The sequence below is a fragment of the Coptis chinensis genome, chromosome 6, assembly GCF_015680905.1.
Source record: "Coptis chinensis isolate HL-2020 chromosome 6, ASM1568090v1, whole genome shotgun sequence".
Taxonomy (NCBI): Eukaryota; Viridiplantae; Streptophyta; class Magnoliopsida; order Ranunculales; family Ranunculaceae; genus Coptis; species Coptis chinensis.
Window position 1 is genome coordinate 90,987,046 of NC_141461.1, and position 26,760 is coordinate 91,013,805.

General features: G+C 35.9%; 3 protein-coding genes across 4 annotated transcripts; 1 reads left to right on the forward strand and 2 right to left on the reverse strand.

Moving 5' to 3' along the window:
• Nucleotides 1–7,541: 7,541 nt before the first annotated feature.
• Nucleotides 7,542–14,392, forward strand: LOC147495347 (polypyrimidine tract-binding protein homolog 1-like). Its single transcript, XM_086563977.1, has 11 exons — nt 7,542–7,673; nt 8,705–8,911; nt 8,997–9,206; nt 10,641–10,703; nt 10,801–10,874; nt 11,861–11,956; nt 12,197–12,254; nt 12,632–12,736; nt 12,820–12,901; nt 13,328–13,440; nt 13,790–14,392. Exons 2-11 carry the CDS (start codon nt 8,726–8,728, stop codon nt 14,135–14,137), a joined length of 1,335 nt encoding a protein of 444 aa, XP_086420103.1. The 5' UTR covers nt 7,542–7,673; nt 8,705–8,725; the 3' UTR covers nt 14,138–14,392.
• A 455-nt stretch (nt 14,393–14,847) lies between these two features.
• LOC147495348 (putative polygalacturonase) lies at nt 14,848–19,704 on the reverse strand. 2 transcript variants are annotated; one of them, XM_086563975.1, is made up of 6 exons: nt 19,349–19,704; nt 18,670–19,039; nt 17,867–17,987; nt 17,349–17,523; nt 16,974–17,044; nt 14,848–16,581 (listed from the first exon to the last, which is right to left on the reverse strand). In XM_086563975.1, the coding sequence occupies exons 2-6, from the start codon at nt 19,012–19,014 to the stop codon at nt 15,941–15,943; spliced, it is 1,353 nt and encodes a 450-aa protein (XP_086420101.1). In that variant the 5' UTR covers nt 19,015–19,039; nt 19,349–19,704; the 3' UTR covers nt 14,848–15,940. The 2 variants fall into 2 exon arrangements, with proteins under 2 accessions (XP_086420101.1, XP_086420102.1); XM_086563976.1 differs by lacking the exon at nt 19,349–19,704 and adding an exon at nt 19,240–19,337.
• A 1,454-nt stretch (nt 19,705–21,158) lies between these two features.
• Nucleotides 21,159–22,887, reverse strand: LOC147495349 (uncharacterized). Its single transcript, XM_086567747.1, has 5 exons — nt 22,776–22,887; nt 22,396–22,559; nt 21,999–22,286; nt 21,763–21,908; nt 21,159–21,567 (listed from the first exon to the last, which is right to left on the reverse strand). The coding sequence occupies exons 3-5, from the start codon at nt 22,034–22,036 to the stop codon at nt 21,425–21,427; spliced, it is 327 nt and encodes a 108-aa protein (XP_086423873.1). The 5' UTR covers nt 22,037–22,286; nt 22,396–22,559; nt 22,776–22,887; the 3' UTR covers nt 21,159–21,424.
• Between the last annotated feature and the right edge of the window lie 3,873 nt (nt 22,888–26,760).

Below are 26,760 nucleotides of genomic sequence, written 5' to 3' on the forward strand. Positions count from 1 at the left end.
ATTTCATTGAGTTATACAAGTTGTGTTCTCTTTATACTTGTAGGACCCAAAAGAGGGGTTTTGTGGATGCAATTTGGTGATGGTTATGCCCAAGGCTATTGGCCATTTATTTTCTTCTCTTAGAGCATTCCCAATGCAGGTGAATATCAAGGGGAATTGACAATTTTCACCTCCAAATGGTCAAAAATATTTGCCCAATGCAAATGTAACAATGGGGGTGACTATTTTCCCAAGCCAAAACGAGAGTGAAACCTTCAACCGAGATAGTGGTTGAGTTGTGAACTTCGGACGAGATGTTTGATTCCGTCTGAATTACAAAACTCATAAGACGAAATCCAACATCCCGTCTAGCTATATTTCTTTTTTTCCAGACGGAATCAAACATCCCGTTCGGAGTCCTAACGGCTAGTTCAACAACGGTCAGAAAGTTAGAACGGTCAAAAATAAAAACTCTGGTATATATACAATATTTGTTCCATTTCAACTCACACTTCCAACAATCACAACAATCATATTTCTTCTTCTTCAAAATCAGTTCTTCAAAAAAAAGTTCTTCAAAATCAGTAGATTTAATTTCAAATGACATCTCAAGCATCTCAAACAACTCAAGCAAATGGTAGCACTCAAGCAAAAGCAAATACTCACTTTAGCATGTCCGAAGATCAAGCTCTATGTCTTGCTTGGATAAAAATTAGTGAAGACTCCGTTGTTGGTGTTTTCCAAAATGCAAAAGGATTTTGGAATCGTGTAACAAACGAGTTCAATCAAACACATCGGTCGGATAGGTCTTCCGATTCAATTTGCGGTAGATGGAAATATATTTTGAAAATGATGAACAAGTTTGTTGCAATTGTGAATGCGGTGGAGGCTCAAAATGCAAGTGGTACTACAATACAAAGCCGGGTAATTACAACTTCGTCAATTTGTCAATTATTGATTATCTTAGTCTTAGTCTAATTATTTCCATCTTAGTCTTAGTCTAATTATTATTTCTATCTCAATCTTAGTCTAATTATCTTAGTCTTAGTGATTATTTTAGTATAATTATTATTTTATTTTTTAGTTGTCCGAGACAAGGATGACGTACCAACAAGAAGAATAAGCGTGTTTTTCACTTGATCATTGCTATGTTATACTCAAGGATAATCCAAAGTGGAGTAGCATTTTTGAGACAAAGTCAAGCCGCTCCACAAAGGGATCGAAAAGGTCGCAAAAGTGATGGTAAAGATTCAACTTCTAATTCACCAAGTGTTGGTGGAGTTGAATTGGAGAGTTCTCAAGAAATTGAGCGTCCTCTTGGATCGAAGAAAGCCAAGTCAAAAGGAACCAAGAAAAATCAGTTGGTATGTTGGAGGGTTTCTTTACACGTTCAGAAGATACATTTGCAAATGATGCAAATAAAACACAAAAGTGCACAGATGGGATGTTTCATTCCGTCTCGTTAAAAAATACCAGACGAGATGTTTCATTCTGTCTCGATCAAAATGCCTCCAGACGAAATCCAACATCCCGTCCAATATTAATATTCATCTTTGCATTGGGCAGCCTCACCTTGCTTTTCACTAAAACGGTGGAAAAAAGGGGAAATAGAGCTGATGTGGAGGTGAATAAGAGTGGCTTGCATTGGGAATGCTCTTACTTGGCTGCTAGTACTTCCCTAATTTAACAGGGTGGTGAGGCTGTAAACTCATAACCAGATGGTGAACACTTTAGCAATTGCTTTGCATTGTATGTAATATGTGAACTTTATTAGAAGGTGCTTAATTGTTAAATTTATATGTGTGCTCTCTTTTTCATATGGTATCATTTCCATCCTATTCATTGTAGTTTTATAATTTTCTAAAATAATTTTTCAAGGCCACCTTTACTAGGAGCAGTTTAAGCAAGTTAACCAAGTTGTCCTTGTGTATCATGTACATAGGCATAGTATAGTATGTTTAGGGCTAGGGAATGTCTAAGGTACTTCCTGGCCATGTGGCCTGCATTTTAACGTAGTTCGTGTACTGCGGATTCAAAAGCAAAAACTAAACTTGTTCTTGATAGATTGAGGGAAACAAACATGAATGAAATTGTTTTCATTCCTTACAACCCATGGTATGGACATATATTATATTGGTTTTGTTGAACTCATCATATTTGGTTACAAGTACATATTAAATGCTAGTTAATAACTTGTTCAGTTTTAGGTTCCATTGGATTGTGATTGTCATCGACTTGTCTAGTATGGATGTTTATTGGTTGGATTTGTTACATGGTAATTAAATGCACCGGTGACATGGAAATCATTATCAACACGTACGTAACTATTTCCATGCGCATTTATTGGTATATTTTTTTTTATTATATATGTAGATTTTTTTATTTCTTATATTGACATTAGTTGTTAAACTTTTTAACTTGAAGTGCGTTGATAGCTTTAAGAAGGATCCAAGTGAATAGAAGTTCTCAAAAACCATGTTGGCACCGCATCAAGGTAAACGATTACAATTACTATTTATGTATGTACTTGATGTATAACATCCCTAATTCAATTTTATATTTTTGCAGGGCCCTAGGCAACCAGATGGTAAACAATGTGGTATTCATGCAATGCACTTCATGCGAGACATAATGAGTGATCCTTCTCTTTTGCCATTGAAAGTAAATAAAATACCTCTCACATTTTAACTTTAATTTATGTTTGATATCTTTAGCAATTATGTTTTTAACTTTTTTTTTTTTTATCTATTTTGCAAAATATTAACCTTGTTGTTTCTTATATTCCAACTAAAAAATCTTAGCCATAAAAAAGCCTTCACCAACAAGGAGATAAATGAAGTTCGAATAGATTTTGTTATGTTCATCCAAGAATGCATTATGAACTATCCTCAAGACGAAGATGAACCATAAGGTTGAAGACATATGCGGGTGATCGACTTTGACGAGATTAGGTTATTTTTTCATTTGGATTTGGATTAGGCTGATTATATTTATATGAATTAGATTGAAAATGTGTTATTTACTTCATTACGTTTTATGATTAAGTACAAATATATATTGGTTATCCAAGGGGGATTGAAATGTTTCAATGAAATTAGCAATATATATGAGTGTTACTTGAAAATTAATGGATCATATTAAGGTATGTAGTTTATTCAGGTATTCACGTTTTTTTAATAATAAAAAAATATACATATCACTGTTTTACCCAAACCGTCATGACTAATGGTACTTTTTATGACCGTCACAAATGATATGATTTGTTGTGACGGTTTTTGATAAGTTGTTACCGTTTTTTATAGTAGAGATAGGCTAGTATAGAACAAATACTTGTGACGGTTTTGGGGAAAAAAAAGGACCCCCACTCCGTCACGGTTTTGGAAAAAAATAATAGTGATGAAAGACTTTTTGTCACTGTTTTTAACAGTGATCTAAAGTATTTTTTGTTGTAGTGGTTTCTCTTGGTGGATCCGCTAAGGATGGAATATATTGTTTCAATGGAAATGGTTACTGGTGCATTGTTGAATGAGCTGAGGAGACAAGAAGTGGTTCACGGAGTAGCTCCTCTCACTCAGAGATCTTTATCACATAAAAGTGGGGAAGAGGTAAAAGTAGAAAACCACCTCATTCTAGAGGTGATGACAAAAGCAAAGCTAGGAGTGAATCTAGAACTCCTAAGAAAGAAAAACAATGTTACTACTGTGCCACCAAGGGTCACTTCAAATATGAGTGTAAAGCACTAAATAGGGATGAGAAGAATAATTGTGTACACGAAGACATGGTAAAGAGGAATGGAAGCACAAGCCAAAATGCTACCGCATTAGCTTCAGACGATGATCTATTGGGAATTGTGTCAGATTATGGTGAGTACCTCATGTCATGATACAAAATAGGTGGTAGATACCGGAGTGTCCTATCACGTCACACCGCACAGGAGTTTCTTCACTACCTATAATTATGGTGATTTTGGTGAGGTGAAGATGGGTAACAGTGGAGTCTCAAGAATTACAGGGATTGGTGATGTTCATGTGGAAACTAATGTCGGTTCAAATAATAAATAATGCAGAGTTTGAATGATATGCTTGCAAGACCTTTCAATAGGTCTGCCTGTCTCTTAAGCATCTCCTCTGAAACCGATGCAACACTTTGTGTGGCCTGTTGGTTGAAAGCCACCTTCATTTCATCTTTTTCAATATCCAAAGTGTCAAAAGCAATAACCTTACCCTTAAGAGGCTCAAACTTATTCTTCCAGGTCTGAAATGTAAGTTCTTGGGAGGCAATAGATCCCAATCAAGTATTCTTGGGAATGTACCATTCAATATATGCCCTACGAGCCCCAAGAGAGGGGATGTGAAGATATGCCAAAATATCAAAACAAATAACACAACCATAAACTACAAAGGAGTCCTTCTCGGCTAACACTATATTTTTGACCATGGAAACTGATCAAAAGCAACTAGGTCGTATGCAAGATCAACATACCTTCCATCTACAGTCCTAGAAGATCCATGAAGCACAACTTGGAGCAGCACATACAACTTATTGAGCCTAAATATACCACTTTTATCTTCACTACCACTGGATTTCGCCACCACTAAAATAACATCTAATATGTTTGTCTCGCTAACAGTGTTTCCTTTAAAAAACCTAGCACGAAATTCTGATGTGTTATTCTTCACGTCAGTGGTGTAGAATGAGTTAGCAACATAGTTTACACTAAGACCCGTAATCAATGCAACATCACTCTTCTTGAACACCAAATCTTTGTTACCAATCCAATAGCAAAGTCTACCAACTTTGTGGCTAGCTATGGCACAAACAAGTGTAGTTGTTGCGTGCATGTTTTTTTGGATTTGCAAAAAACTTCGAAAATAAGACTTCTCAAAATCTTCCCTTTCTTCCTTACTAAATCCACCAATTAATTTTTGCATTTTATCTAATGACATTCTACATGTCAAGTTAAACTTTCTCATTTATCCACCAATAAATCAAACCGTAAATGAGGGTTAGAATATGGAAATTAAAGTGAAACAAAATTAAAATCAAGGTCAGTTAGGGTTTCCAAATTGAGGTCCACTAGGACGGTTTTTTCCCCCTAATTCCCAATTGATTTCTTTAAGTTTCGATTACTAACACGTGCCGGTTAAGGTGCAGTCTTTTGCTAAACTATCTTATCATAAATGCTAGGGACACATGTCAAACGTCATTTCCCGCCAAAATAGTGATGTCCATGTTGATTCCTCTATTCAATTAATAAACATATGCCGACCCTAGTAATATCAACAACTCTCCTATACATTGTCTAACTAATTAATACAAGCAAAATAAGAAAAATAAAGGAAATAACTGGGTTTTTGCTTGCCATTAAATATCGTGAAGGGTGAAACATGCCGAAACATGTTTGCCACTAAATATCATGAAATAAATATTAGAAAATAGGTTTGTTTGCCTTTAAATAAATAAAACGTCTTCAATAAATAGGGGACAAATGTCAATCTTCACATTTCTCGCCAAAATAGTGTTCATGTTCCTCTATCCAATTAATAACTATATTATGACCTTATGACTATTAGTAACTCTCCTGTACATTGATAATTATTAATTAATTCAATTCATTTATAGAGTTGCATGCCCTAGAGTTACATATTTGCATGTCCTCTATTATGGGCAAAAAATTGCTACGAATTACATTTGACAAAATTCGCTTCATATTCGTATTGGTATTTGGCTGACCCTTGGCTTTTGTGTTTGCCATGATGACTATTTACAGTACAATAAAGTCAACTAACCACCTCACATAATTACACTATCTCGTTTCCCACAAAGTTTTCTTTAAAACCACTCTGGAAATAATAGTCACCTCAAATTGCGTCTCTCACATTGTAATCTTCTCACTATTAGCAACTACTCCCATTCAAAAGTTTTATCTCTATTTCTTTAATGCCTCTTCCTGGATTCCCAAATTGGTTAGGCGGTGAAACGATTGATTATTCATACGAGGAGGATGAGGATGAACTGTGGGATACATATTCGAGTGATGATTATACATAAGAAGATGATGATGAAGAAGAAGCAGATGATGAAGGGATGTGGGACGACCCTTACTATAACGGAGATACACATTAATATATGTGGGAGGACCAAGACATGGATGATGATGGTAGTTCGAGTTCAAGTGTTGGTAGTGATGGTGATGATGGCAATGAGGATGAGGAGGACGAGGACGAGGACAATGAGGAGGAAGATTAAGAAGATTGATGTTTGTTTATGTTAATGTGTTTATGTATTGTATGAGTTTGTGTAGGTTTTGTACTTTTTGTTGACGATGGTTTTGGAGGAAGAACATGTCTGTCTCTTGAACCTTGTAATTAAGAACATGCATTCTCTTTTGGTTTTAATATTTATATTGTAGGTTTAATCAATTTTACTATCCTAATATTTTAATTAATGTTATTTTTCTATATTTTGCTTATTAATTATATTTTTTTGGTAATAAAAATATAAACTGTCTTAATGTAAAATGTCCATCGTAATTTTACCAATCTCGATGAATGTACATAGTCTTCCAAACCAAACCAAACGCATTGTTAACTGTTCATTTACATATGTTCATCTCTAAGGTAATATGTGGTAAATTTCCACCCATCAGATTATCGAAAAAAAATAATAATAATAATAAAAAAAATAAAAAAATCCACCCATCAAATCACTTCAAATTATTACTAAAAGCGGACCGGCAATCTCTTAAAATAACAAAAAGGGCAAAAATGTCCAAAACTGAGTTGACAAGTCAAAATTGAAAACCGGTTGCTATTATAGTACTATACTACTTGGGATTACATTGACCATTATTGGTTACTATTCAATTCAAGTACTAAAAGTGAAGAGAGAGTACGTTGCAATAGATTTGCAAGTCCACGTAGGCAATCTCATAAAATAACAAAAGGAGCAAAAATGTCCAAAACTGAGTTGACAAGACAAAATTGAAAACCGGTTACTACTACTTGGGATTACATTATTGGTTAGGGCATCTCCAATGGGGGGTGTAAACCGTATAGAGTGGAAATTTTACACTCCAAATATAAAAAAACTCTCTCCAATGGGGGTGTTATACCGTAGGTAATAGTGTATTAGCTAATAGAGGGTGGGAATTCCTCTCGCTATTAGTTAATAAAAACACCTGAAACTTACACTTTCGACGCCCGTGAGTGAAATAATTTTCGGACATCACTTGAGTAACGTCCCTTTCTAATTCTAAAGTAATTTTTAACTGGACGTCCCCATTTAAATTAAAAATTAGGGGACGCCACTTGGAAATGACGTCCGAGTTTAAAATATATTTTTTTACACTCTTCCATTTGAGAGATAGATAGATATTTATAAATTATTTATAAATTATCCTAATGGCAAATACTATACAATTAGAGGTGTAAAATCCTAATGGCACCTACGTGGAGCCTAGGTGGAGATGTAATTTTACACCCCCCATTGGAGATGCCCTTACTATTTAGGAAATTACCCTTTTAGTTGTACAAAGCTGTGTAAATATACCAGCGCTGAAATTTCGAACAAATTATGGTATATCAGCTGGGCCTGGTGTCAGAAAAACATTTGGGCCCCAATACCAGAATCAAAACCTCATAATCCCATTTCATACCAGAAATCCTAATCTGTCGTTTTGCTCCTAATTTCACGTAAGTTTCTCTAATTTGAGAATTCAATTGATTCATTTTCTTTATGTTATCGAATTTTACATAATTTGTTCAGAGGTAGCTAATATAAAGCCCCTATAAAACATTAATTTAAGTTGTAATGGTTTGTTGTTAATCTGCTTCTAATCAGAAAATTTGATCCTTATAAATAGACTGATGAATAAACTGTAGTTGTTCACTTCTAAATACAAACTATCGTGCTGTAAATTCTCGAATTTGTATCTGAGTTAAGTGAAATATAGAGCACGAGCTAGCTCATTATTTTCGCAAACCTTTGATATATATGTATATATATGGGAGGGGTGGGATCAATATACAACACTTTTTATACAATGGCTTCCATTTCACTCTACTAATTTATTTACGACTTGATTTTTTGTGGATGTCGTCTTCCCACCATGGATAACATCTCTTCAAAAAATGCCTTATTTGGAAATTTCTTAAAGATGGCAAATGAGGGTTGCATAATTTTAGTTCTTAGCCGTTCAAATAAACTCACATTTTCAAATCAATTTTTGAAACGTGTAGAGATTTTGAAATGATCTAAGATTTTGTCGATATGATCTTTATAGTGGTAAGATCATAACTACAAAGTATATCCCTTAGTTCAACTTATAAAAGGGTGTTGCACAAACTGTTGTATAAAGTGTTGTATTTAGATCCCTCCCCTACATATGTATATTATGAATATCACATGTCAATGTGAAAGTCGTGTGAGTTCTGCCTGCACACATTTAACGCACATTGCTAAAGGACACCGAATAGGGACTTGGCTTATCTATTTATTAGATAGATTTTGAGACTTGCGGACCAAAATGGAAATATAGCGATTTGAACTCACTCTATTGAAGATGTTATTATGATTATGCTTGATTATTTTTAGTTAAAGCAACATGTTGTTTGTAATATATGGGAAAAGCCTTTAAAAGAAAACTAGTTAATTTAGAAATCTATGTTGTAGAATTGAGTAGAGTTTTGAAAATAAATGTGCCATACTTGGTTTTTGCTGCCAGAGGGAGTGAGTTGTCTTGTAAATGACGTCAACAAGTCAGCAACAACAGTTCCGTTACACTCAACCACCGTCCAAGGTACTCCATATAAGAAATTGTCCATGGGAATGCACAGATGAGGAATTGGTTGAACTAGGAAAGCAATTTGGAAAAGTTGTTAATACAAAGTGCAATGTTGGAGCAAACCGCAATCAGGCATTCATTGAGTTTGTAAGTGTGAATCATGTGTTTCTTTGCTTTTCATTGTCACCTTGTTCCTATGTGAATGATATAATTTAATTCTGTTTTTTCTTAGGCGGATTTGAACCAAGCAATCTCCATGATCTCTTATTATTCATCATCATCAGATCCTGCCCAGTTGCGAGGGAAAACAGTCTATTTGCAATACTCCAACAGGCAAGAAATAGTCCATAATAAAACCTCTGCAGATATTACTGGAAATGTCTTGTTGGTGACGCTTGAAGGTGTTGAGCCGCATGATGTTAGCATTGATGTGTTGCACTTGGTAAGTAGACAACCCATTTCTTTGTTGTTTCAGGTTTGGACAACTGATGTAAAAAGTACTTTACATAAATAAGTATGTTGATGAAAATGAGTTTTTCCTTATGGGGTTTGTGAAACTTGTGTTTGACTTGTATCTAAATGGATCAGCAGGTCCATATCATGGAAACATCTTGAATGGCAGCCTACTTCATCAGGAGAAGCTCATATGTGTTTGTCTTCTCTCTCCTTTGCTCACCACTACCTCTTTACCCTTACTCCTCTTCCTCTTCTTCTCATTACCTCTAAAGATTTAGGCATGCTTTTCTTTTTCTCCCTTCCATCCTTACCCATAGCTTCCCATTCTAAGTTTAATGGAATCGGAAATAATTTACTTTCAACGAAATTTCGGTACATTTTTTTTTTGCTTTTGCATACTTCCTGTTGGAATCTTGGTCTTATACCAAAAATTATTGATGCACTTTGGTGTGTTTGTATGATTCTCTTGAAGTCATACATTGTGTGTGGGTGACCCTCTATTTTGTTTTGAGTATATACAACATTTGGATAAATTATTCAATGGATGTTGTCGTTTGTGCTATGTGATTATGCTGTAACTTTTTGTCACATTTATGTCTTTCTTGAATTTCGTGTTCATATTAACATACCAGTACCGGACTCTTGTATTTTTCATTTGCAAAACATTATACGAGTTCTATACTCCTACTGGAGGGATTTTTGTTTTATACTAGAACACAAAGCACTTTCTACTTAGCAATTTAAAGTAGCACTGTCTTTGTTGAATTCCAATCCTTTTGTTTTCTAAATGTTCATGTAACTCTGGCCTGGCCTTTTCTCCTACTTTATTCAACCGAAACCCAAGATGCAATGTTCCAAACAATCATTCCAGATCCGAATATATGACACTAAGCTTTCTCAATCTCTCACTCCTTAATCCTTATTGATTGTACAACCGAGGTAGTAGACACAAAAACAACATTACAATTGTGGAACTCTTGCAGCTTACTTTAAGTCTTAACTTAATAAGCACCTTCTTAGCTATCATAGTGATTTTCCCATTTCTTTGCCAATACTTTTAAGCGAAGTTACATTGACACGGATACGTATGTCCATCTCCGACACAGATACAAATTGTTTGACATGGGGAAATATTAAAAATTGAGGTACGTCACAGACAATGTGTCCGATATGTGTCCGACATGGACACGTGTATATGTATCCAACACAGATTATTTTAAAATATGGTGTGTCCATGTAACATAGCTTTTTAGTGTTTACCCATTTGATCAGTTCCTGAAATACTTCTCGATAGTTTTTATTTTTTTTGTGCCTATTAGTTAGAGTTCTGTATGTTATTCATCGTCTTCAGTAAATACATGCATTTTACTACTGAAAATTTTACACTAGAGTTATCAAGAACTTACGGCTGTTGGTGCAGGTATTTTCTGCTTTTGGATTTGTTCAAAAGATTGCTACCTTCGAGAAGACAGCTGGGTTTCAGGTTTGTATATTTTGCTGACTCTATTCTCTCTTTGTATGCCTGTTCCTACTTGGTTTTTGTTTGTAAACTTATTTCGCATAATATCACTTTTTTTCAGGCGCTGATCCAGTTTTCTGATCAAGAAGTTGCATCTACTGCTAGAAGTACACTTGATGGAAGAAGCATTCCTCGGTACTAAGTTGTTTCTGTTGTTTTATATTATTTTTTGGGTTTTTTTTTACTTAATCCCCCTAAGTGTGCAGCGTTTTGAGTTAAACTCCTCATTTTGAAAATCATTTGACTTTACCCCCCACTCCGTCAATTTTCTGTTTCCCAAACGTTGGTATTTAGCATGTTGCCATTCTGAAATAGTTGTTGGGGTTTGTATAAACCCCCCAAACTTAACGATCAAATTTGAGTTTTCAGTCAAACGGAGAAGATAAATAATACTAAGGGAGGGGGGGGAGAAGTAAGGTGATTTTCAAAGTGGGAGGTTAACTCAAAACACTGCACACGTAGGGGGGGTTAAATAAAACAACCCCCTTTTTTTCTCTTAACACTATCAACTATAAGTATGTAAATCTGATTCCAAAATATTATTATCCAAGGACATGGCACTCAGAGAGTCGAACGCAATCATTTATTGGAATATGCTAGCATCTTTCAGGCCCAAATTTGATCCACATGGATGATCTATGACATGAAATACATTATTTGTGCGTTCTTCGATTTATTTTTCAATATCAAATAGGATTTACGAGGTTTACAATTGTCATTCTTTATAGCAAACAGATGTATGCATGCATTAGTTTCCAAGCACAGTACTTGGCATCATGCATGCAAATTCTGATGAGTTTGATATATAATGTCTCCAATTTTGTTCGACATGTCCCGGTGTGCTTTTTGACATGAAAATTCTTCTAGAACTTGAAACTTGTATGCCAAGCTCTTTTGTTGGTGTTGTGAAGCTGTTCCATTTTGTGGGATTTGCCACGTACATCTATGTATTAAATCTTAATCACACTGGGTACTTGTCGTAGATTTTTCGTTTTATGTAAATACAAGAAGTACCCTGTGCCTTCAGCACTATTGAATTTATTTTCCCAATTCCTCAATTTTCCGCCTTCTTTTTGCTACAAAGAGTAATGCATTTTTCACTTTTTTACATTTTGCTTCAGGTACTTGCTTCCTGAGCGTGTGAATACATGTATGCTGAAGATAACATTTTCTGGACATACTGATTTGAATGTAAAGTTTCAGAGCCACCGTAGTAGGTATGCTTATTCTCATATTTGATGAGGAATTATGTTGCTCGTCTGTCTTGATAATTGGTCGTCATTAACCAACTGATTAACTTGATATCTGTTGATGGCCATTGCATCATGTGTGGATAACTGGATAACAAATATTGCTATATACCTCGAGTTGTTCCTGTTTGAACGTCTGTAGTTGCTTCTTTATTGATGGTTGTCCTACTCTTTTTTAATTTACTATTTATGATTTTGTGTGTTCAGGGACTATACAAATCCGAACCTTCCTGTTGCTCCATCTGCCATAGATGGCAGTGGTCAGGTAAATCACCACTTTGCTTATATACACTTAAAGGAAACTTGACTTAAAAGGTGTTCTAGATACTTTTATTTTTAAGGGGTTTGGAGCTTAATAAATCCCAAAAAGATCTGATAAGAGTGTGAATGTGAAAAGATTGCAGCAGCTTCTTTTGGACTTCTAGAAGAGAAGTTGAGAGAAACTTGAAGCTTAAAGTAAAGCAAAGTATAGAATGGATAGTTAGATCTGCAGTCAAGCGTATGTCAAGTAACATCTTAAATGTGGCGTTGCCAATCGAGGGCCATTTTTATCACTGTACATGTAACTCACATTTTGCCTTCTATGGCATGCTGATAGCTATGCTTGTTCTTTAAAACTTCTTGTATTTGTATTTCGTGCAGTTTAGTGTTGGTCTTGATGGGACAAAACAGGAACAAGAGAGTAATGTTCTTCTTGCGTCAATTGAGAATATGCAGTATTTAGTGAATGTGGATGTTTTGCAAACGGTACGTGAAATATTTTCCTGCAGTTTCCCACTCGCTAATTTTATCTTGATCTGTTCATCTGAGTACCTGTAATATGTGGTCAGGTCTTTTCATCTTTTGGACAAGTTCAAAAAATCGCAATGTTTGAGAAGAATGGAGGGACTCATGCTCTAATTCAGTACCCAGGTCAGTTTATTGAAAAGGTTAATAGGATTGCTGTTTGCTCCTGTTAATTATCCCTTCATCGTTAAATGGAAAAGTCAATTGCTGACCCCCTTCTCCATCCAATATTCATATTTTTTGGTTAGTGAAGTGATCCTTCTTGAGGGCTGAAACGAAATAAATTACTAGGAACATTGTTTCCTCGAGCAAATAATTTACTTGTTCTTTTTGGCTACGTTCCATATTGTAGGGGAAAAATGTAAATGAATTCTCTAATAAATGGACAGATGGAGTCGTAACTTGGCTATAATTATCAAGTTATGGTATTTGTTTTTCCAGGTCCTCTTGTTGGCTCTTTAAGTTCTTACTTTTCTGTGCCGTACAGGAAATTAGTTTGCAGACTTATCAGTTTGCAGCAATTTTTCAATGCATTTGCTCCTTTCATTTCAGATGCTCAGACAGCTGTTGTCGCTAAGGAAGCCTTGGAAGGACACTGCATCTATGATGGGGGGTTTTGCAAGCTTCACATCTCATATTCACGCCATACTGACCTAAGTGTAAAGGTACTCCACGGTCAAATACAGTCAGTATTGTGTCTCTTAAGATGTGTTGGAAGCTGTGATGGATCTAGGGGTGGCAAGGGGTGGCAGTCCCCACCCTAAAATTTGGGAAAACCAATTATTATATATTCGAATTAGTTAAAATGTTGTAAGAAATGTAAGAAATTTTTGAATCTACAAGGGTCTGCCACCCCAAATTTTTTTTCGCAAGTTTGAACTACTTCCCCCTAGTGAATTGATTTGTATCTTATGTGCTAAGTGATGTTTCCATGTTGGTAGCTGTTGTTTTCCTTTTCTAACTTCGAAGCTTTGCTCGTTGAAACTGAACTTTCCTGTGGTTTACTGCTTTCAGGTGAACAACGACCGGAGCAGAGACTATACTAGCCCTAATTTGTTCATGTTGAATACGCAACCATCGGTTCTTGGGCAGCAACCTGGTTTTATTGTGGGTCCCCATGCTCCCTTGTACGCCGGGCCCCAATTCGCTCCAGCAGCTAATGTGGTCAATACTGCTCTGCCAACTGCACAATGGGGGTTGCCTTCAGCACCAGTGTATCAACCGATGGTGCACCAGTTTAGTAATACGTACATGCCCCCAGGGACTCTGCACTATGAGATGGGTCCGGGTCCCTTAATAATGCAGATGCCTGGCCCAAATGTTCAACCACCTGTAACGGGCATGCGCCCCAATGGCCACTGATCATTTTACAGAAGTAGGGTGTCAGTAACATTTTTTCGTCTGTTATTAAACGATCCATATGTGCTTCATCTTCCTCCTATTTTTCTTTTTTGGTTCAGACGTTCAGTATACCTCACGGCGTGTTTTGTCTACAACCTTGTATCACATCTGTCAGTGTCATACCGGTGTTGGAGGATCCTGAAAGCAGTACTGCAGTCCATTTTTGATAATTTTCACCATCTAATAATAAATGTTTAAATTTTGAGATCCTGAAAACCCAGAGTTTAGCCACACTGGATGATTCACTTGTCACCTATGTAACATGGCCACGCCATATTTCAAGAATATGTGATTCACCTTAAGTTCTGATATTTTGCCGTGTTAGACACTTCGCCATCTGTGTCAAAAGTTACAAATGTTATCCTTTCAGCAAAATGTTTTCAATCCCACGACAACAGATTCTGATCTGTGCCGGTAAAAAAAAGTAAGATACCCCAAATATACACTCTTCTAAGTCTCTCAAGTGGGCGTGTCCAAAAGTCAAGATAACGACAAAGTCAAGAGAAGAGAACAATCAAAAGAAGCTTCCTCCTCCCGTTAGTGGGTCACACGTTAGCTTACCCGTTGCCCGCTGCTCATTTCACTCCACCAATCAGTAAAACTTAACCTGCCCGAACTGCCCACATCTCACCATGTATAAAATCCCAGTTGAACTCTCCAATCTCTTCTTCAACCAACTTTCTCCAATGGCAAATCTCACAGTTATTTTCACCCTCCTCTTTTCCCTCTTCGTTCTCTCCCACGCCAGTTTCCAGTTAACTCTTCAACCCGAAAACCTCGTCGCTGAATCCACCCAATCAAACAACAAAGAAAGTGCAAATGAACCCAATCTTCCTTTCAGGGAAATACCGGAATCTGACTTCATGAAAAATACCGAAACACTCGGTCGTATTGGAACCGTACGTCCGTTTACGGTCATGTATGAAATTAGATTACATCCAATTAACCGACACTTTCAAGACAACAACAACATAAACTTGAACGATCCGTTCATGAACAAGTTTCAACACCATCGGCATCGTTGCCATCATCATCATCGTAATGAAAAATCTTCGTATGGGAATGATATGATCATGAGTCAGGATTCTAATAAAGTCAACGGAGTGGAGTTGACCGAGGAGCATGGGAAGTATTTGGAGAAGAGTGGTGGGTTTTTCAACAAGGCTAGGAAGTTTTTGGGTCAGTTTTGACTTTTGAGGAAGTTGGTGACTTGGTATATAATAATAATGAAAGAGATGTGGTGTTGCATGTGATCTCTATTATGTTTGTAGATATTTGGAAATATATTTAACATATAGAGCTTTAGAAGCATAAATAAGCTAGTACAGCGATGTAAATGTAATGAAATGTTTTCTTCCTCGTCAATGTATTGTGTTTTTGATATATCTAAAGGTTGTGTGTTTGTGATGAAAAAGGTTGCAATACCATGCTGTAGTTATGTGTGATCAATAACTGAATCTCCCTTTATTTGACGTCCGTGAAATTTTGCATCTGAACTCTAAGCAAGTACTGGGAAAATTAGAAATTTAAGGATAGAGGACTGATTCTGGATTGACTGTGAAGAACTCGGAAAATGCATACATCTTGATTGATGCAAGTAGTTCAAAGTTCCTACAATTTGTTTGTGGCAGGGTAAAAACTGAACACAATCTTCATGATATGGTGAATTGGTGATGAGGAAAAAAACAAAAAAGATTGAAAAATAGGATGTTGTTAAAATATATAAAAAGAAACAGAAATTAAAGCGTCTTGTGGAGACACATCTCAAAAGGAATTATAGCAAGTAGTATTTCCTGAGATGGTTGTCAGTTGAGAACACACCGAGGGACTTACTGAACTAGCGCTTCCACTGACATCAGAGCACTTCCAGGGTGGCGTCCCTGGTCCAGTCACCCCATGGAGGTTAATATTGGAGAGACAAATCCCAGTGAAAGGTGAGTTCTTCAGGCCTTGTATTGAACCAGCTTGTTGAACCTTTACACCCCACACGTTCCTTATCGTGACACCCGTGACAACAGGGAGGGCATTTGGATCAAATTTATCATCTGGGTGGTCTCCAACATCTCCTGCTATCTTTATTCCCTTACGGGCATTCTCTATGTACACATCTGATATAGTTATATTTTTTATAAAACCTCCTCTCCCAATGTTTGTCTTCACATGGATGCCAAGACCCATGTTAAAGAGATTTATGTTTTCAGCCAAGACGTCCTCCACCCCACCAGAGGTTTCACTTCCGATTGCAATTCCTGCAAAAGGAGACGATCCTGTCACTCTCCTGATGGTGATTCCGTGGCTTCTGCGCCCATATTGGATCCCGTATTCATCCCAACCACTCTTCACGGCAACTAGATCATCCCCTGTTGCAATGTAAGAGTCCTCTATGCAGACATGGGAGCTCGAATCTGCATTAGTTGATCGTGAATGAGTATTAACTTTTATATGGTTAAAACTTAATCTAATTAACTAAGAGAAGTGCACATCTATCAGGAAAAAAAAAGGTTGTGTTTCATACCAATAGGCCACTAATTCAATGAAAACATGGACTTTTTACTGATCAACTGTAAATAGCACAGTTCAATCCTAACCAAAATGATTGACTATCAAAAGACAGCTAACAGTTAGGAACAAGGAACACATATTGCAAATAGATCAGTGTCTTACAAGGTGTAGTGTGAAGTTAGATGTGTGTAATCCTGATGGCACCTTTGGTGGCATGTATTAAGCATCATATAAAACATTAACCAAAATGGACTTATAATTACAATTGGATCGTTGTATGATTAGTAATACGTACCTGGATCAATACCATCAGTGTTTGGCGAATCAGCTGGAGCCAAAATGGTCACATGTCGAATTACAACATTGCTGCAAATGAGAAAAACTTGTCAGCACGCATTCCAGCTAATCACTATTTTCCTTTTCATTCTGCTAGTGTCGGTTATTGGTTCTGAGTAGGGATCTTAAGTAAAGAATAGCATTTGTTGATTGAAAAGCAATTAATATCATAAACACACACATGTCCTTATAAGAAGTACATTAATGGTTCACTGATGACTGACTGCCTATTTCACAGCATGGGTTGTAGACCCACCGACATTTTTCAGGCTTTCAAGTTGACGTATTCACCAAAACTGATGCTTGTGATTTAAGTTCATATTTCCAACATTACCTACAATAAACGGGGTGAATATTCCAGAAAGGGGAATTCTGGAAGATCACATTTGAGATGATGATGTTCCTAGAATTCATGAACTCAACGAGATGTGGCCTTGTGAACTGGAGGGTTCTCTGTTTCCACATGTTCCACCATACATCACCTTGGCCATCAATTGTACCATTCTCTCCTGTGAAAACATGTAGTGTTAGCTGAAATTGTACAAAACCGACAGTTAAAAATGAAAAGTGAAAACAATGCCTGCACTTTCAAGACTTAAGCTGACTGCTCAGTGCTCAAATGGTCACATCATATGTCCTAGTGGCTAGTAAAAATTAATTTTCTACTGGAGTGTCACGTTTTAGAAATACGTTAAAAAGTGTGCACGTGCTAGATCACTAGCATGCATATACGAAATATCTCATGATCTTGCTCTATCTACGAATGTGTCTTCAACTTTCACAGAATCTTATCTATTTTACTGGCTTCAAGCTATGTGATTCTAGACTGGATAACCGAAAGTTAGAATCCACCTGTGATTATCACGTCATGCAGTCCATCTCCATGGATAAAGCTCATATACCTCCCGCCTGGTAGTTCTCTCCCTCTTCCATATGAGGGCAGGGGAGCAACTAGAGGCCAATTTGAAGAATCCTACAACGTCAACCAATAAGAAAAGTAAAATACATGAGCAAATCTACTTTACAGTAATTGTCAAGGACAGTAACTAAACAAAAGTTGAATCCATCCACCAGATGAATCATTCTAGATATTGGTATCTGTTCATGCAACACGCATTGTTTATTCCATTTAATGGTGTCATCTAGGTATGCTAATCACTACAAAAGAAAATTCCATCTGAAACATGAAAACAGTTTCGGACTTTTTATTTTTTTTTCATATTTTTTTACTCATATGAAGTTTTGAACAGCTTTTAACTGTCTTGGTTATTGGACAAAGGCAACATACACACATAAAGACACATACATTATCTATTCATATATGTATGCAAACTCTATTAGTAGAAACTTTACAGTACACCTAAATGTGAAGCACATGCAAAGAGCTGCTAAAATTCAAGCAGAAACCCCACCATGAAAGCACAAAACAATTAAACATATCTACACCCAAGAAATCAATACCAATAAATAATATTTAGCATACCATGTGACCATAAATAAGCTATCCGTATTATATACACCATTGTTTTTCTGTCCTTACAAAGTAGGTGAGGCCCACCTACCATGATCATCTAAGAATGTCACCTACATCTACATATTAATAAAGATACAATTACTATAAAACACATAGATTAGAATGTCGTTAAAATGATTACCTGAGTAGCCTTAATAACAGCTCCTTTAGATAAATACAATGTCATATGACTAGTAAGATTAAAGCTCCCAGTAAGAAAAACTCCTTGAGGAATGTAAAGAACCGTTCCACCTCGCCTTTTTAAATGCTCAATCCGATATATCGCTTCTTGAAACGCTTTAGTATTCAATGTACGCCCATCACCGACACCTCCAAAATCAGTTATCGAAATAGCATCATTTCTATACTTCATTGGTACAATGCCCGAACAAGTAACCATTTCTCCATAAACCAACCACTGTTGTGTAACAAGAAACTGTAACAATGCCGCAAAAACGAAGAAATTCGACAAAACTGATTGGAACATTTTGTTATGATCAGGTCCTGCAGATCTGTGAATCAAATAAGAGATATTAGACACTGAAATTTACTAATTTTATACATAAATAGGAAAAAAGAACAAAATTTCCCCAGAATTAATGCTTGTTTAGAGACACCCAAGAAGAAAAATCCAAAAAGAACTTTAATTGTGGAAAATTTTGCAGGAAACGAGGAACACTTGACAAACAATATTGAATTTTTAACACTTAACAGATGGTGTATTTCTTTATAGAAAAGTGGAGATGTTTTGTTGGTGAAATTGTGCAAGAAGAAGAAACAAAGAGAAATGTACAAAGAAATGGGAGTTTGGTTTTACTTACTTAGTGTTGATGATAAATATGAAAGTAGTAGTTTGTCTACAAGCTATTGTTGTGTGGCAGAGAAGATTGAAGTTTTGAGAGTGAGCCTGTGAGAGTGAGTGAGTGAGTGAGTGAGTAGTACTAGATTTCTACCAGTTAATAAAAGCTGAGTGAAGGCATGACATGGGCGTGGGCAGTTTATGTTCTTTAAACAAGTTGGTGAGAATGGCATGACTGTTTTTAATTTTCTTTCTATTTTGTATATTGAAAATTATGGTTTTATTTTTGTTTTACATCGTAATGATTTTTTCCAAGTTAGAAATTCATTACAAATGTTTTGTATGTTTTATCTCCACGATGAGTCGTTTGACGTTTGTGTAAGGCATCAATCAAGTTTGTCTAGAAATAGGTAGTGAGTATGTGTTGGTGGACAACTGCGGTTTTTTAACTCACCGACAAATTGTAGAGTGAAATAGGCATTTAATGGGTTTTGATAATCCGATAACTGATTAGAACCAAACCAATAAAAAACAGTTTGGGTTTTAAAAATTTGGTTTGTCTTTTCCGAACTGAAATCGATAAAATAATATTTTAATAATATTTAAAATTAATTTTATATAAATTTTATTAATTGTCTGTCTAAAATTAATTAATCTATTTTATTTATTCGGATATGTTTGGATTTGGTTTGCAGTATATTTTATTAGTTTGGTTCGGTTTCAAATAAAATATATTATTATCCGTTGGGTTCGGTTCAGTTTGGAGTACCCAATTATCTTATCGTTTCGATTTTCCATTTTTCAAAACTGATCCATGACAGTACTAGACTGAACAGGTGTTTGGTGAACCTTGTCCAGAGTAACAGTAGCTAGGCACCAAAACCGATCTAGAGCATTCCCCTAATTACACGGAGTCCCAAAGAATACTCGAATTTGAGAACTCCTTGAATTGCACTTCCACCCACTCAGCAATAGTCACGAGTGCACGACGGCCTTTGGCGTCATTGTAATGATTTGTCAAAATCGATGAAGATTATGACGAAAATTTATTAATATGAACGTTATCAGTGATTCTATTGGAGGTTTTTCTCAATTGCAGTTATTTGGTATTAGACTATTAGCCATCAATTATTTTGTTTTTCCTTTTTTTTTTTTAACTTACCAAACAAAAAAAAATTATAAAATGAAAATATATAGTATGTTATAATGGTTTTGAGTTTTTGCCCATGGTACAAAATTTCGCACCTATAGCTATATCTGCACAACTATGAAGAAAGTCAAGAAACGGCATGATACTCTTTGGCAGGTTGGACTCAGTGTTTACAATTCCGAATGGAATGTCGGAATTTCATTGAATATTTCGGTTTTTAAAAAAATACGGAAAAAACAACATAAGGTCGAGATGATTGAAAATTTTGTCAAAATTAAAATATAACATTGGTTGAAATATTATCAATTTCGGTTATCCAAATTTCCAAAAATTCTGAAATCCCAAACGATAGTTGGACTACAACATTTCCGGCTTTAGACATTGAGATGTTGATGAACTATACGTGGTTTGAGTCAAAATTGTTTGATAATTGGACTTTGGACTTTGTTCTCCAAACAGAGAGAATGGGGCGGTTAATGGTTGGGGCCATGGTGCGTGATCAAGACAGATATGGGATAGAAGGAAATATGTGCTGGAGTACTTTTAGCAATATGGAATAAGCTTTGGAGCTTTGTTTTATTTTTCTTTTGACAGCTTTTGACGCCAATAATTGGAAGAAAAAAAGCTGTAGAGCAAGTTCATTTCTTAGTGTTCTCCACACATGCATAAACAGCAACAAATATATAGTACTGCAGTAGGGACAAAAATTACATTTACTGATCATGCTGAAAGTATAGTTCTAATTAGAGTGATATGTACTTACTATCGGGAAAAAAAAATACAACGATAAGTACAGAAATTGTAATTTTATACAGACATATGGACATCTTCCTGAACAATGTAATTCTTCCGATATAAACAGGAACCACGGTTAGCTGTAAGCTCATCTTAAGTTGGTGTTTGGCAGAAATATCAGTATGCCTGTGTATGGACTGTGGACCATCGGAGTTAACTTTTATTTGTGCTAGCTACTGCGAGGATATCCACCTTGGCCTCGACAGAAATTTCAGTGGGGCTGTGCTTCAATAGCAAACCCCTTTTCTGGCATTGTGTATTACCCTCAAGGTTCTTTGCACTGAACCAACGTTGATCTGAAATGATCACATTTATATCCAGTCAGTTACTCAGTTGTAAGAATATCAAACTTCCAAAAGAATGCATCTTAATCTCAATGTTCCAGTTTAATGATGACTTTATTATTGTCCTCTCTCTATATGAAATATAAAATTATGGAAAAGTGATGAATTAGAAAATTTCCAAGATGGTTTCAGTCTGTGCTTGTTTACCTGTGAAGATGTTCTTAATCTGATTCTTTTGATCCTTCAAACTCAAACTAAACTTAACAAACACTTGCTCTCCAGGCGGAAGATCTTCCCTGTCATTCAACTTCAAAAATACTGTAACATGAGTGCTTGTGCAGAATTTTATCTCCCTGCAAGGAAAATAAAATTATGTTATGATCGCTAATAATATTGGTAGCGGCACAGAGGATACGAAGAAACTTAGCAACAGGGTTTCATACCATTTGTAATTTCCAACTGTGTATGTTGGTGATTTCATCAGCTTTTCATCGAATCGATGTTTTGGGAACTTCCCGATATTCCATCTAAACTCGGGAAGACAAGCCACTGGATCTGTAATTGAAAAAGATCAACTCTTCCGCTACTTCTGATAGGCAAAACCTCAGCTCCAATCACACAGCTATCACCAACAAGGTAGCCATTGGAAGGGTTCTTGAATGTTCTCATAGAAATGAACTGAGAGAATCCCCATTCCTTTTTGACTGAGCTGAAACGTCGTTCATGGGTGCCTGATGAACAGAATGCTATGTTAACAAGATGCCAAACCACAATAAACTTTAATGCAATCATGTGTTAGGTAACACAAGTAATAATGTATATAGCGTGAATATTACATACCCTCGGCCATCAAGTATTTTCCAGTTATCTGGTTGTACAGAAACAATCTGAACTCTGCTTTAATTTCCCAGTCAGGTGTTAGAGAACTATCATCTGCCATGACCAAGTACAGAGAAAGATATCTTTGTCCATTTTGAATATTGTTTGGGCAGAGGGACAACTTCCTGCACACATATAAACCAAATATGAAAATTGGAAGAGTTTCAAGCTACGAAGCCTCCAAAGAATTTTAAAAAACAACAACAGCAACAATTTATGTGTTTGTTCACTTCTTTGTTGTTTAAAATTTACAATGAAACACATGTATTTGCGTTTAAAAAGTACAATAACATACAAGGTTCCCTTGTTCTTGTTAAAGAGGGGTCAGGGTGAATGCATACCAGTTGTAGCCTCCTACTTCAAAAACAGCCGAGTTGAGTCTCGGGAGCTTGGAATAGATTGAAAATGATTGTATATTCAAGACATAATGGGCTGGAGGAGTATCCCTTATAATAGTTATAAATCTTCGAGGCCCTGGATAGAGAACAAACCATACAAGAAACGAAAATAACAAGGTTATTATATCAAATGACCAGACCAATGAGGCAATGAAAGAAAGAGCGGAAAGTATTGAGTTCTTGCTTAGCTAGGACCATAGAGCATCACGCACACTTGGAATGCGTGGGCATAAATATTAGTTAGAGTAAGTGTCTGCATGAACAACAGGGCAACATTATGAATTGAGACTGTTACCCTATATTTCTTTCTTAAATTTCAGCCACCCAATTAAGCCATTAAGGGACGTCGCATTGTTCTTCGTACACTAATCACCATGATCATTGAGAAGCATACCCTGTAGATATTCTTTACGTGTAGCAGTAGAGACGTCCGACGCGCATGGGACCAAAAATTCCATATTGTCGACTATTGAGTGCTTCAATCTCTGCCCCTTTTCTGGATGATTACGTACACTTCAAAGTTAAAAAATAACCAACCTTAAGTGCCTAAAATCAAACTTAACTAACGTTTGATCATATCCAAAAGAGAGAATGTAATTCACATACCTTTAACTTTTTTGCACGGTAACCCTACATAATCATCCTTGAAATCGTCACAGAGAATATTAAGTGAACAAAGTTTTTCTGGTAAAAAATTTTCATCTTCTTTCGTTACTGAGATCTGAGCATACTTGATGAAAGAAGGCCATATCAAGAGATGCTAAATAGATTGATTTGTTGTTTTTAGAAATAGGCATTCTCTAACGAAAGGGAAGAGCTAGCAGTATGTTGTATTTAGAAATATTTCCTTTCGCAGCACTAAGCAAACTAATCCGAATTTTTTAAAGAAAATAAAATAATAGAAGGTGGTCATTAGAACTCTCTAGAAAAAATAGAAACTGATCCTAAGTTCAAACGAAATTATTCTGAAAACTGGGAACCAAAAGTTGTAAATAACCTTCTATTTTGCCCTCCCACGTACATTCAAGTAATTCTACGAAGTCTAGTGCTATCTATATATTTTTTTATGAAGTTCAGGAATTTAGATCTTGGTTTCTTTGTTTTTTTATTGATTTAAAGTAAGTAAGTAAGAAGAAGAACAGTAGTGCGCAATGGTGCAGGTCTAGCGCGCGATTGGCAAAATGATCTTGGAACGACATATATATTCGTGTGCCTGGTGTTTGGCAACATGATCGCATGGAGATTATAGCTAATGATCAAGGAAACAGAACCACTCCTTGTTATGTTTCTTTTACTGATACTGAACGTTTGACTGATGATGCAGCTAAGAATATTTTTGTTTTGCTTGGTAAGTGGAAAAAATCGCTATTATTACCAATGACAAAGGCAGGTTGTCTACGGAAGAATTGAGAAGTTGGTACAAGAGCCAGAAAAATACAAGGCAGAGGAGGAGGATAAGAAAAAGGGGATGCAAAGAATCCATTGGAGAATTATGCATACAACATAAGGAACACTTGAAGGATGAGCAAACTGGTGCAAAACTTGCTGCTGCCAATAAGAAGAGGATTTCATTGATAAAGCTATCCAGTGGCTGGAGAGCAATCAGCTTGCCGAGGCAGAGGAGTTTGATGACAAGATATGGAGCTGGACAGCATTTGCAATCCCATTATAGCCAAAATGTACCAAGGTTCTAATGGCATGCATGCCCTCTGGCATGGATGAAAGACATTTTTTTGTTTAGATCTTGTTTTGAAACTTTCAATGGCCTTCTGTTTATTTTTGTTTTTCTATATAAGCTATCAAACTGTTTGAATTGATAATTTCTTTACTGTTGAAGATACAATTAGAAATACAACTTTTGTGTACCACTGGCCTCCTTGATATCTTTCTAAGATATGTTTTGCACATCCTTAATAAATCTCCCCATACAAATAGATCTCGTGTGGTAGCGATATTCTGTCAGAGCTTACGGCTTCTTTATTGGCTACAAAGGTTCTTACGCAGTGAAGTTAACTCAGATTAATTACTTTTTTTTTTGCTAAACTCAGATTAATTACTTTTTTTTTCGCTAAACTCAACAAGGAATTCGCGAACAACGTCTGTTCCTTCACTTCTCTTTCCCTCTCTCTCTCAATTTTCGCCCATTTTTTTAGTTTATAATTAAAAAAAAAAATATCAATTTCAATTGGTTAACATTGATTTCGTATTTGAAAACCAGATTTTGGGATTTCTGTAGTTTCTTTCTTCGTTCGAATCAAGGTGAGTTTTCATTGATTGTTTAAATGGTTTTGATCATCCTCAATTACAATTTCTTTGATTGAACTGATTCTTTACTTTGAACTTCTTATGATTATATACGTTGAATGAGTTTAAAGAGCAGAAGATGATTTATTTTTTTCGATAATCCCATCCTCCTATTACATTAAAGATCAGAGAAAAAGTTTACATATTCAAGATTAGATGGTGGGTGACTACCAGGAATTTGTTTTGAAGCCCAACACGCAAGTCCGTGAGCTAAACTATTCCCAACACAACTAACCCAACTGAAAACATGACTCTCAACTCTTGAAACTAATAAAGAAACATACTGAAAGACAGAAAAAGAGTTCCATCCTAAGAGAGAACTATTACAAGCTTTAAAAGCAGAAATCAAAGTCTGACAATCTCCTTCAAAGATCACAGAGTTAAGTTGAAGCCTTAAAGCAAGAAGAACTGCTACCTCAGCTCCAATTGCCTCTGTTTGTTCAGGATCATTTGCAAAAAATCTCCTAAAAGCAGCACCAAGAATTACTCCTTCTGAATCTCTAGCAATAGCACCTGCTGTACCACTATATGAGATCTGTCAAAATCAGCATCAAAGTTAACTTTAACCCATGGAACATAAGGAGAAGACCAAGTATTAAAGTTAAAATATAAAGGCTGTAATGTTAGAAAAATGGATTTGCACAAATCCATTGAGATATAAATGAGTAATTTGTCTCCTAAGTTACCCCATTTGAAATGAAATGGGTTTCTCTTGAAATAGTACTGAGAAAAACATTTTCGATTGAAAAGGTGTGACATTTTGAAATAGGCACTAGTTCGAAACATTGTTTTATGCCGAAATGGTGTGTCCTTTCGAAACATGTGACTTTTCAAAGAGTTGCTTACTTTTTCTCAAAAGTCACTGTGTTGTTTCGAAAATGCACTACTCACTTATAAATAGTGGATGAATTTGGAGAGAAAGACATACCAGATCACACAGAGTTATGATCTTTCTCTTCTCTCTCTGTTCTTAGTCAAATACTATGTTGTGTTCGCTGATTCTATAGAATTGACGTGCTAGCTTTCTATAGAAGGAAATTTGTTCTATCTTGGGAGACAGTTTCCCATCAACCTTCAAGCACCGTGAGGGGGAAAATCTGTCTTAAAGACATAGTGTATCTACACTAGGCTCGGATTTAACTAAGAAGTACAAGACACTTACAAGATAAAATATTTGTATAGTTTGGTATTTGGTAAAGAGTAAGTACAATTAAGCTGTATATTCCTAACATGTAATGCAATTAAGGGCTATATTCCTAGAAGGAGAACAAGTTAAAAAAAGCAGAGTAATTCCTATCTCTTTTCAACTCAGAAAGGTTCAGAATGAGTTTGGTGTTAATAGGCTTCTGCTTCATTCTAGCTTTGTTTCTTGTCAACCAAAGTTCATAAAGGAATTGAATGCGAAATATGCTTTTATGCTTATGTCTTCATCCTTATCAAAACACCAACTGATAAAAAGATTAAGCCAATCCTTGACTTTCCAATTATCATGAGAGTTAATATTCAACATAGCATTAGAGACATTCCACATCAATTTCAACCAATAACAGGAAAAGAGAGCATGCAAAGTTGTTTCAATACATCTCTGGCAAAAGGAGCAAGTGATATCCCCTTTAAATTTACA

Coding starts and splice junctions, on each gene's coding strand:
- LOC147495348 (XM_086563975.1), bottom strand. CDS start 19,014: ATGTTCCAATCAGTTTTGTCGAATTTCTTCGTTTTTGCGGCATTGTTA. Junction 17,524..17,866: donor GCATGACGTGATAATCACAG/GTGGATTCTAAC, acceptor ATGTTTTCACAG/GAGAGAATGGTACAATTGAT. Junction 16,582..16,973: donor CACTGATGGTATTGATCCAG/GTACGTATTACT, acceptor CAACTAATGCAG/ATTCGAGCTCCCATGTCTGC.
- LOC147495349 (XM_086567747.1), bottom strand. CDS start 22,036: ATGAAATCACCAACATACACAGTTGGAAATTACAAATG. Junction 21,909..21,998: donor ACAGTTGGAAATTACAAATG/GTATGAAACCCT, acceptor TTTTCCTTGCAG/GGAGATAAAATTCTGCACAA. Junction 21,568..21,762: donor GATTAAGAACATCTTCACAG/GTAAACAAGCAC, acceptor TGATCATTTCAG/ATCAACGTTGGTTCAGTGCA.
- LOC147495347 (XM_086563977.1), top strand. CDS start 8,726: ATGACGTCAACAAGTCAGCAACAACAGTTCCGTTACACTCAACCACCG. Junction 8,912..8,996: donor ATCAGGCATTCATTGAGTTT/GTAAGTGTGAAT, acceptor GTTTTTTCTTAG/GCGGATTTGAACCAAGCAAT. Junction 9,207..10,640: donor GCATTGATGTGTTGCACTTG/GTAAGTAGACAA, acceptor CTGTTGGTGCAG/GTATTTTCTGCTTTTGGATT.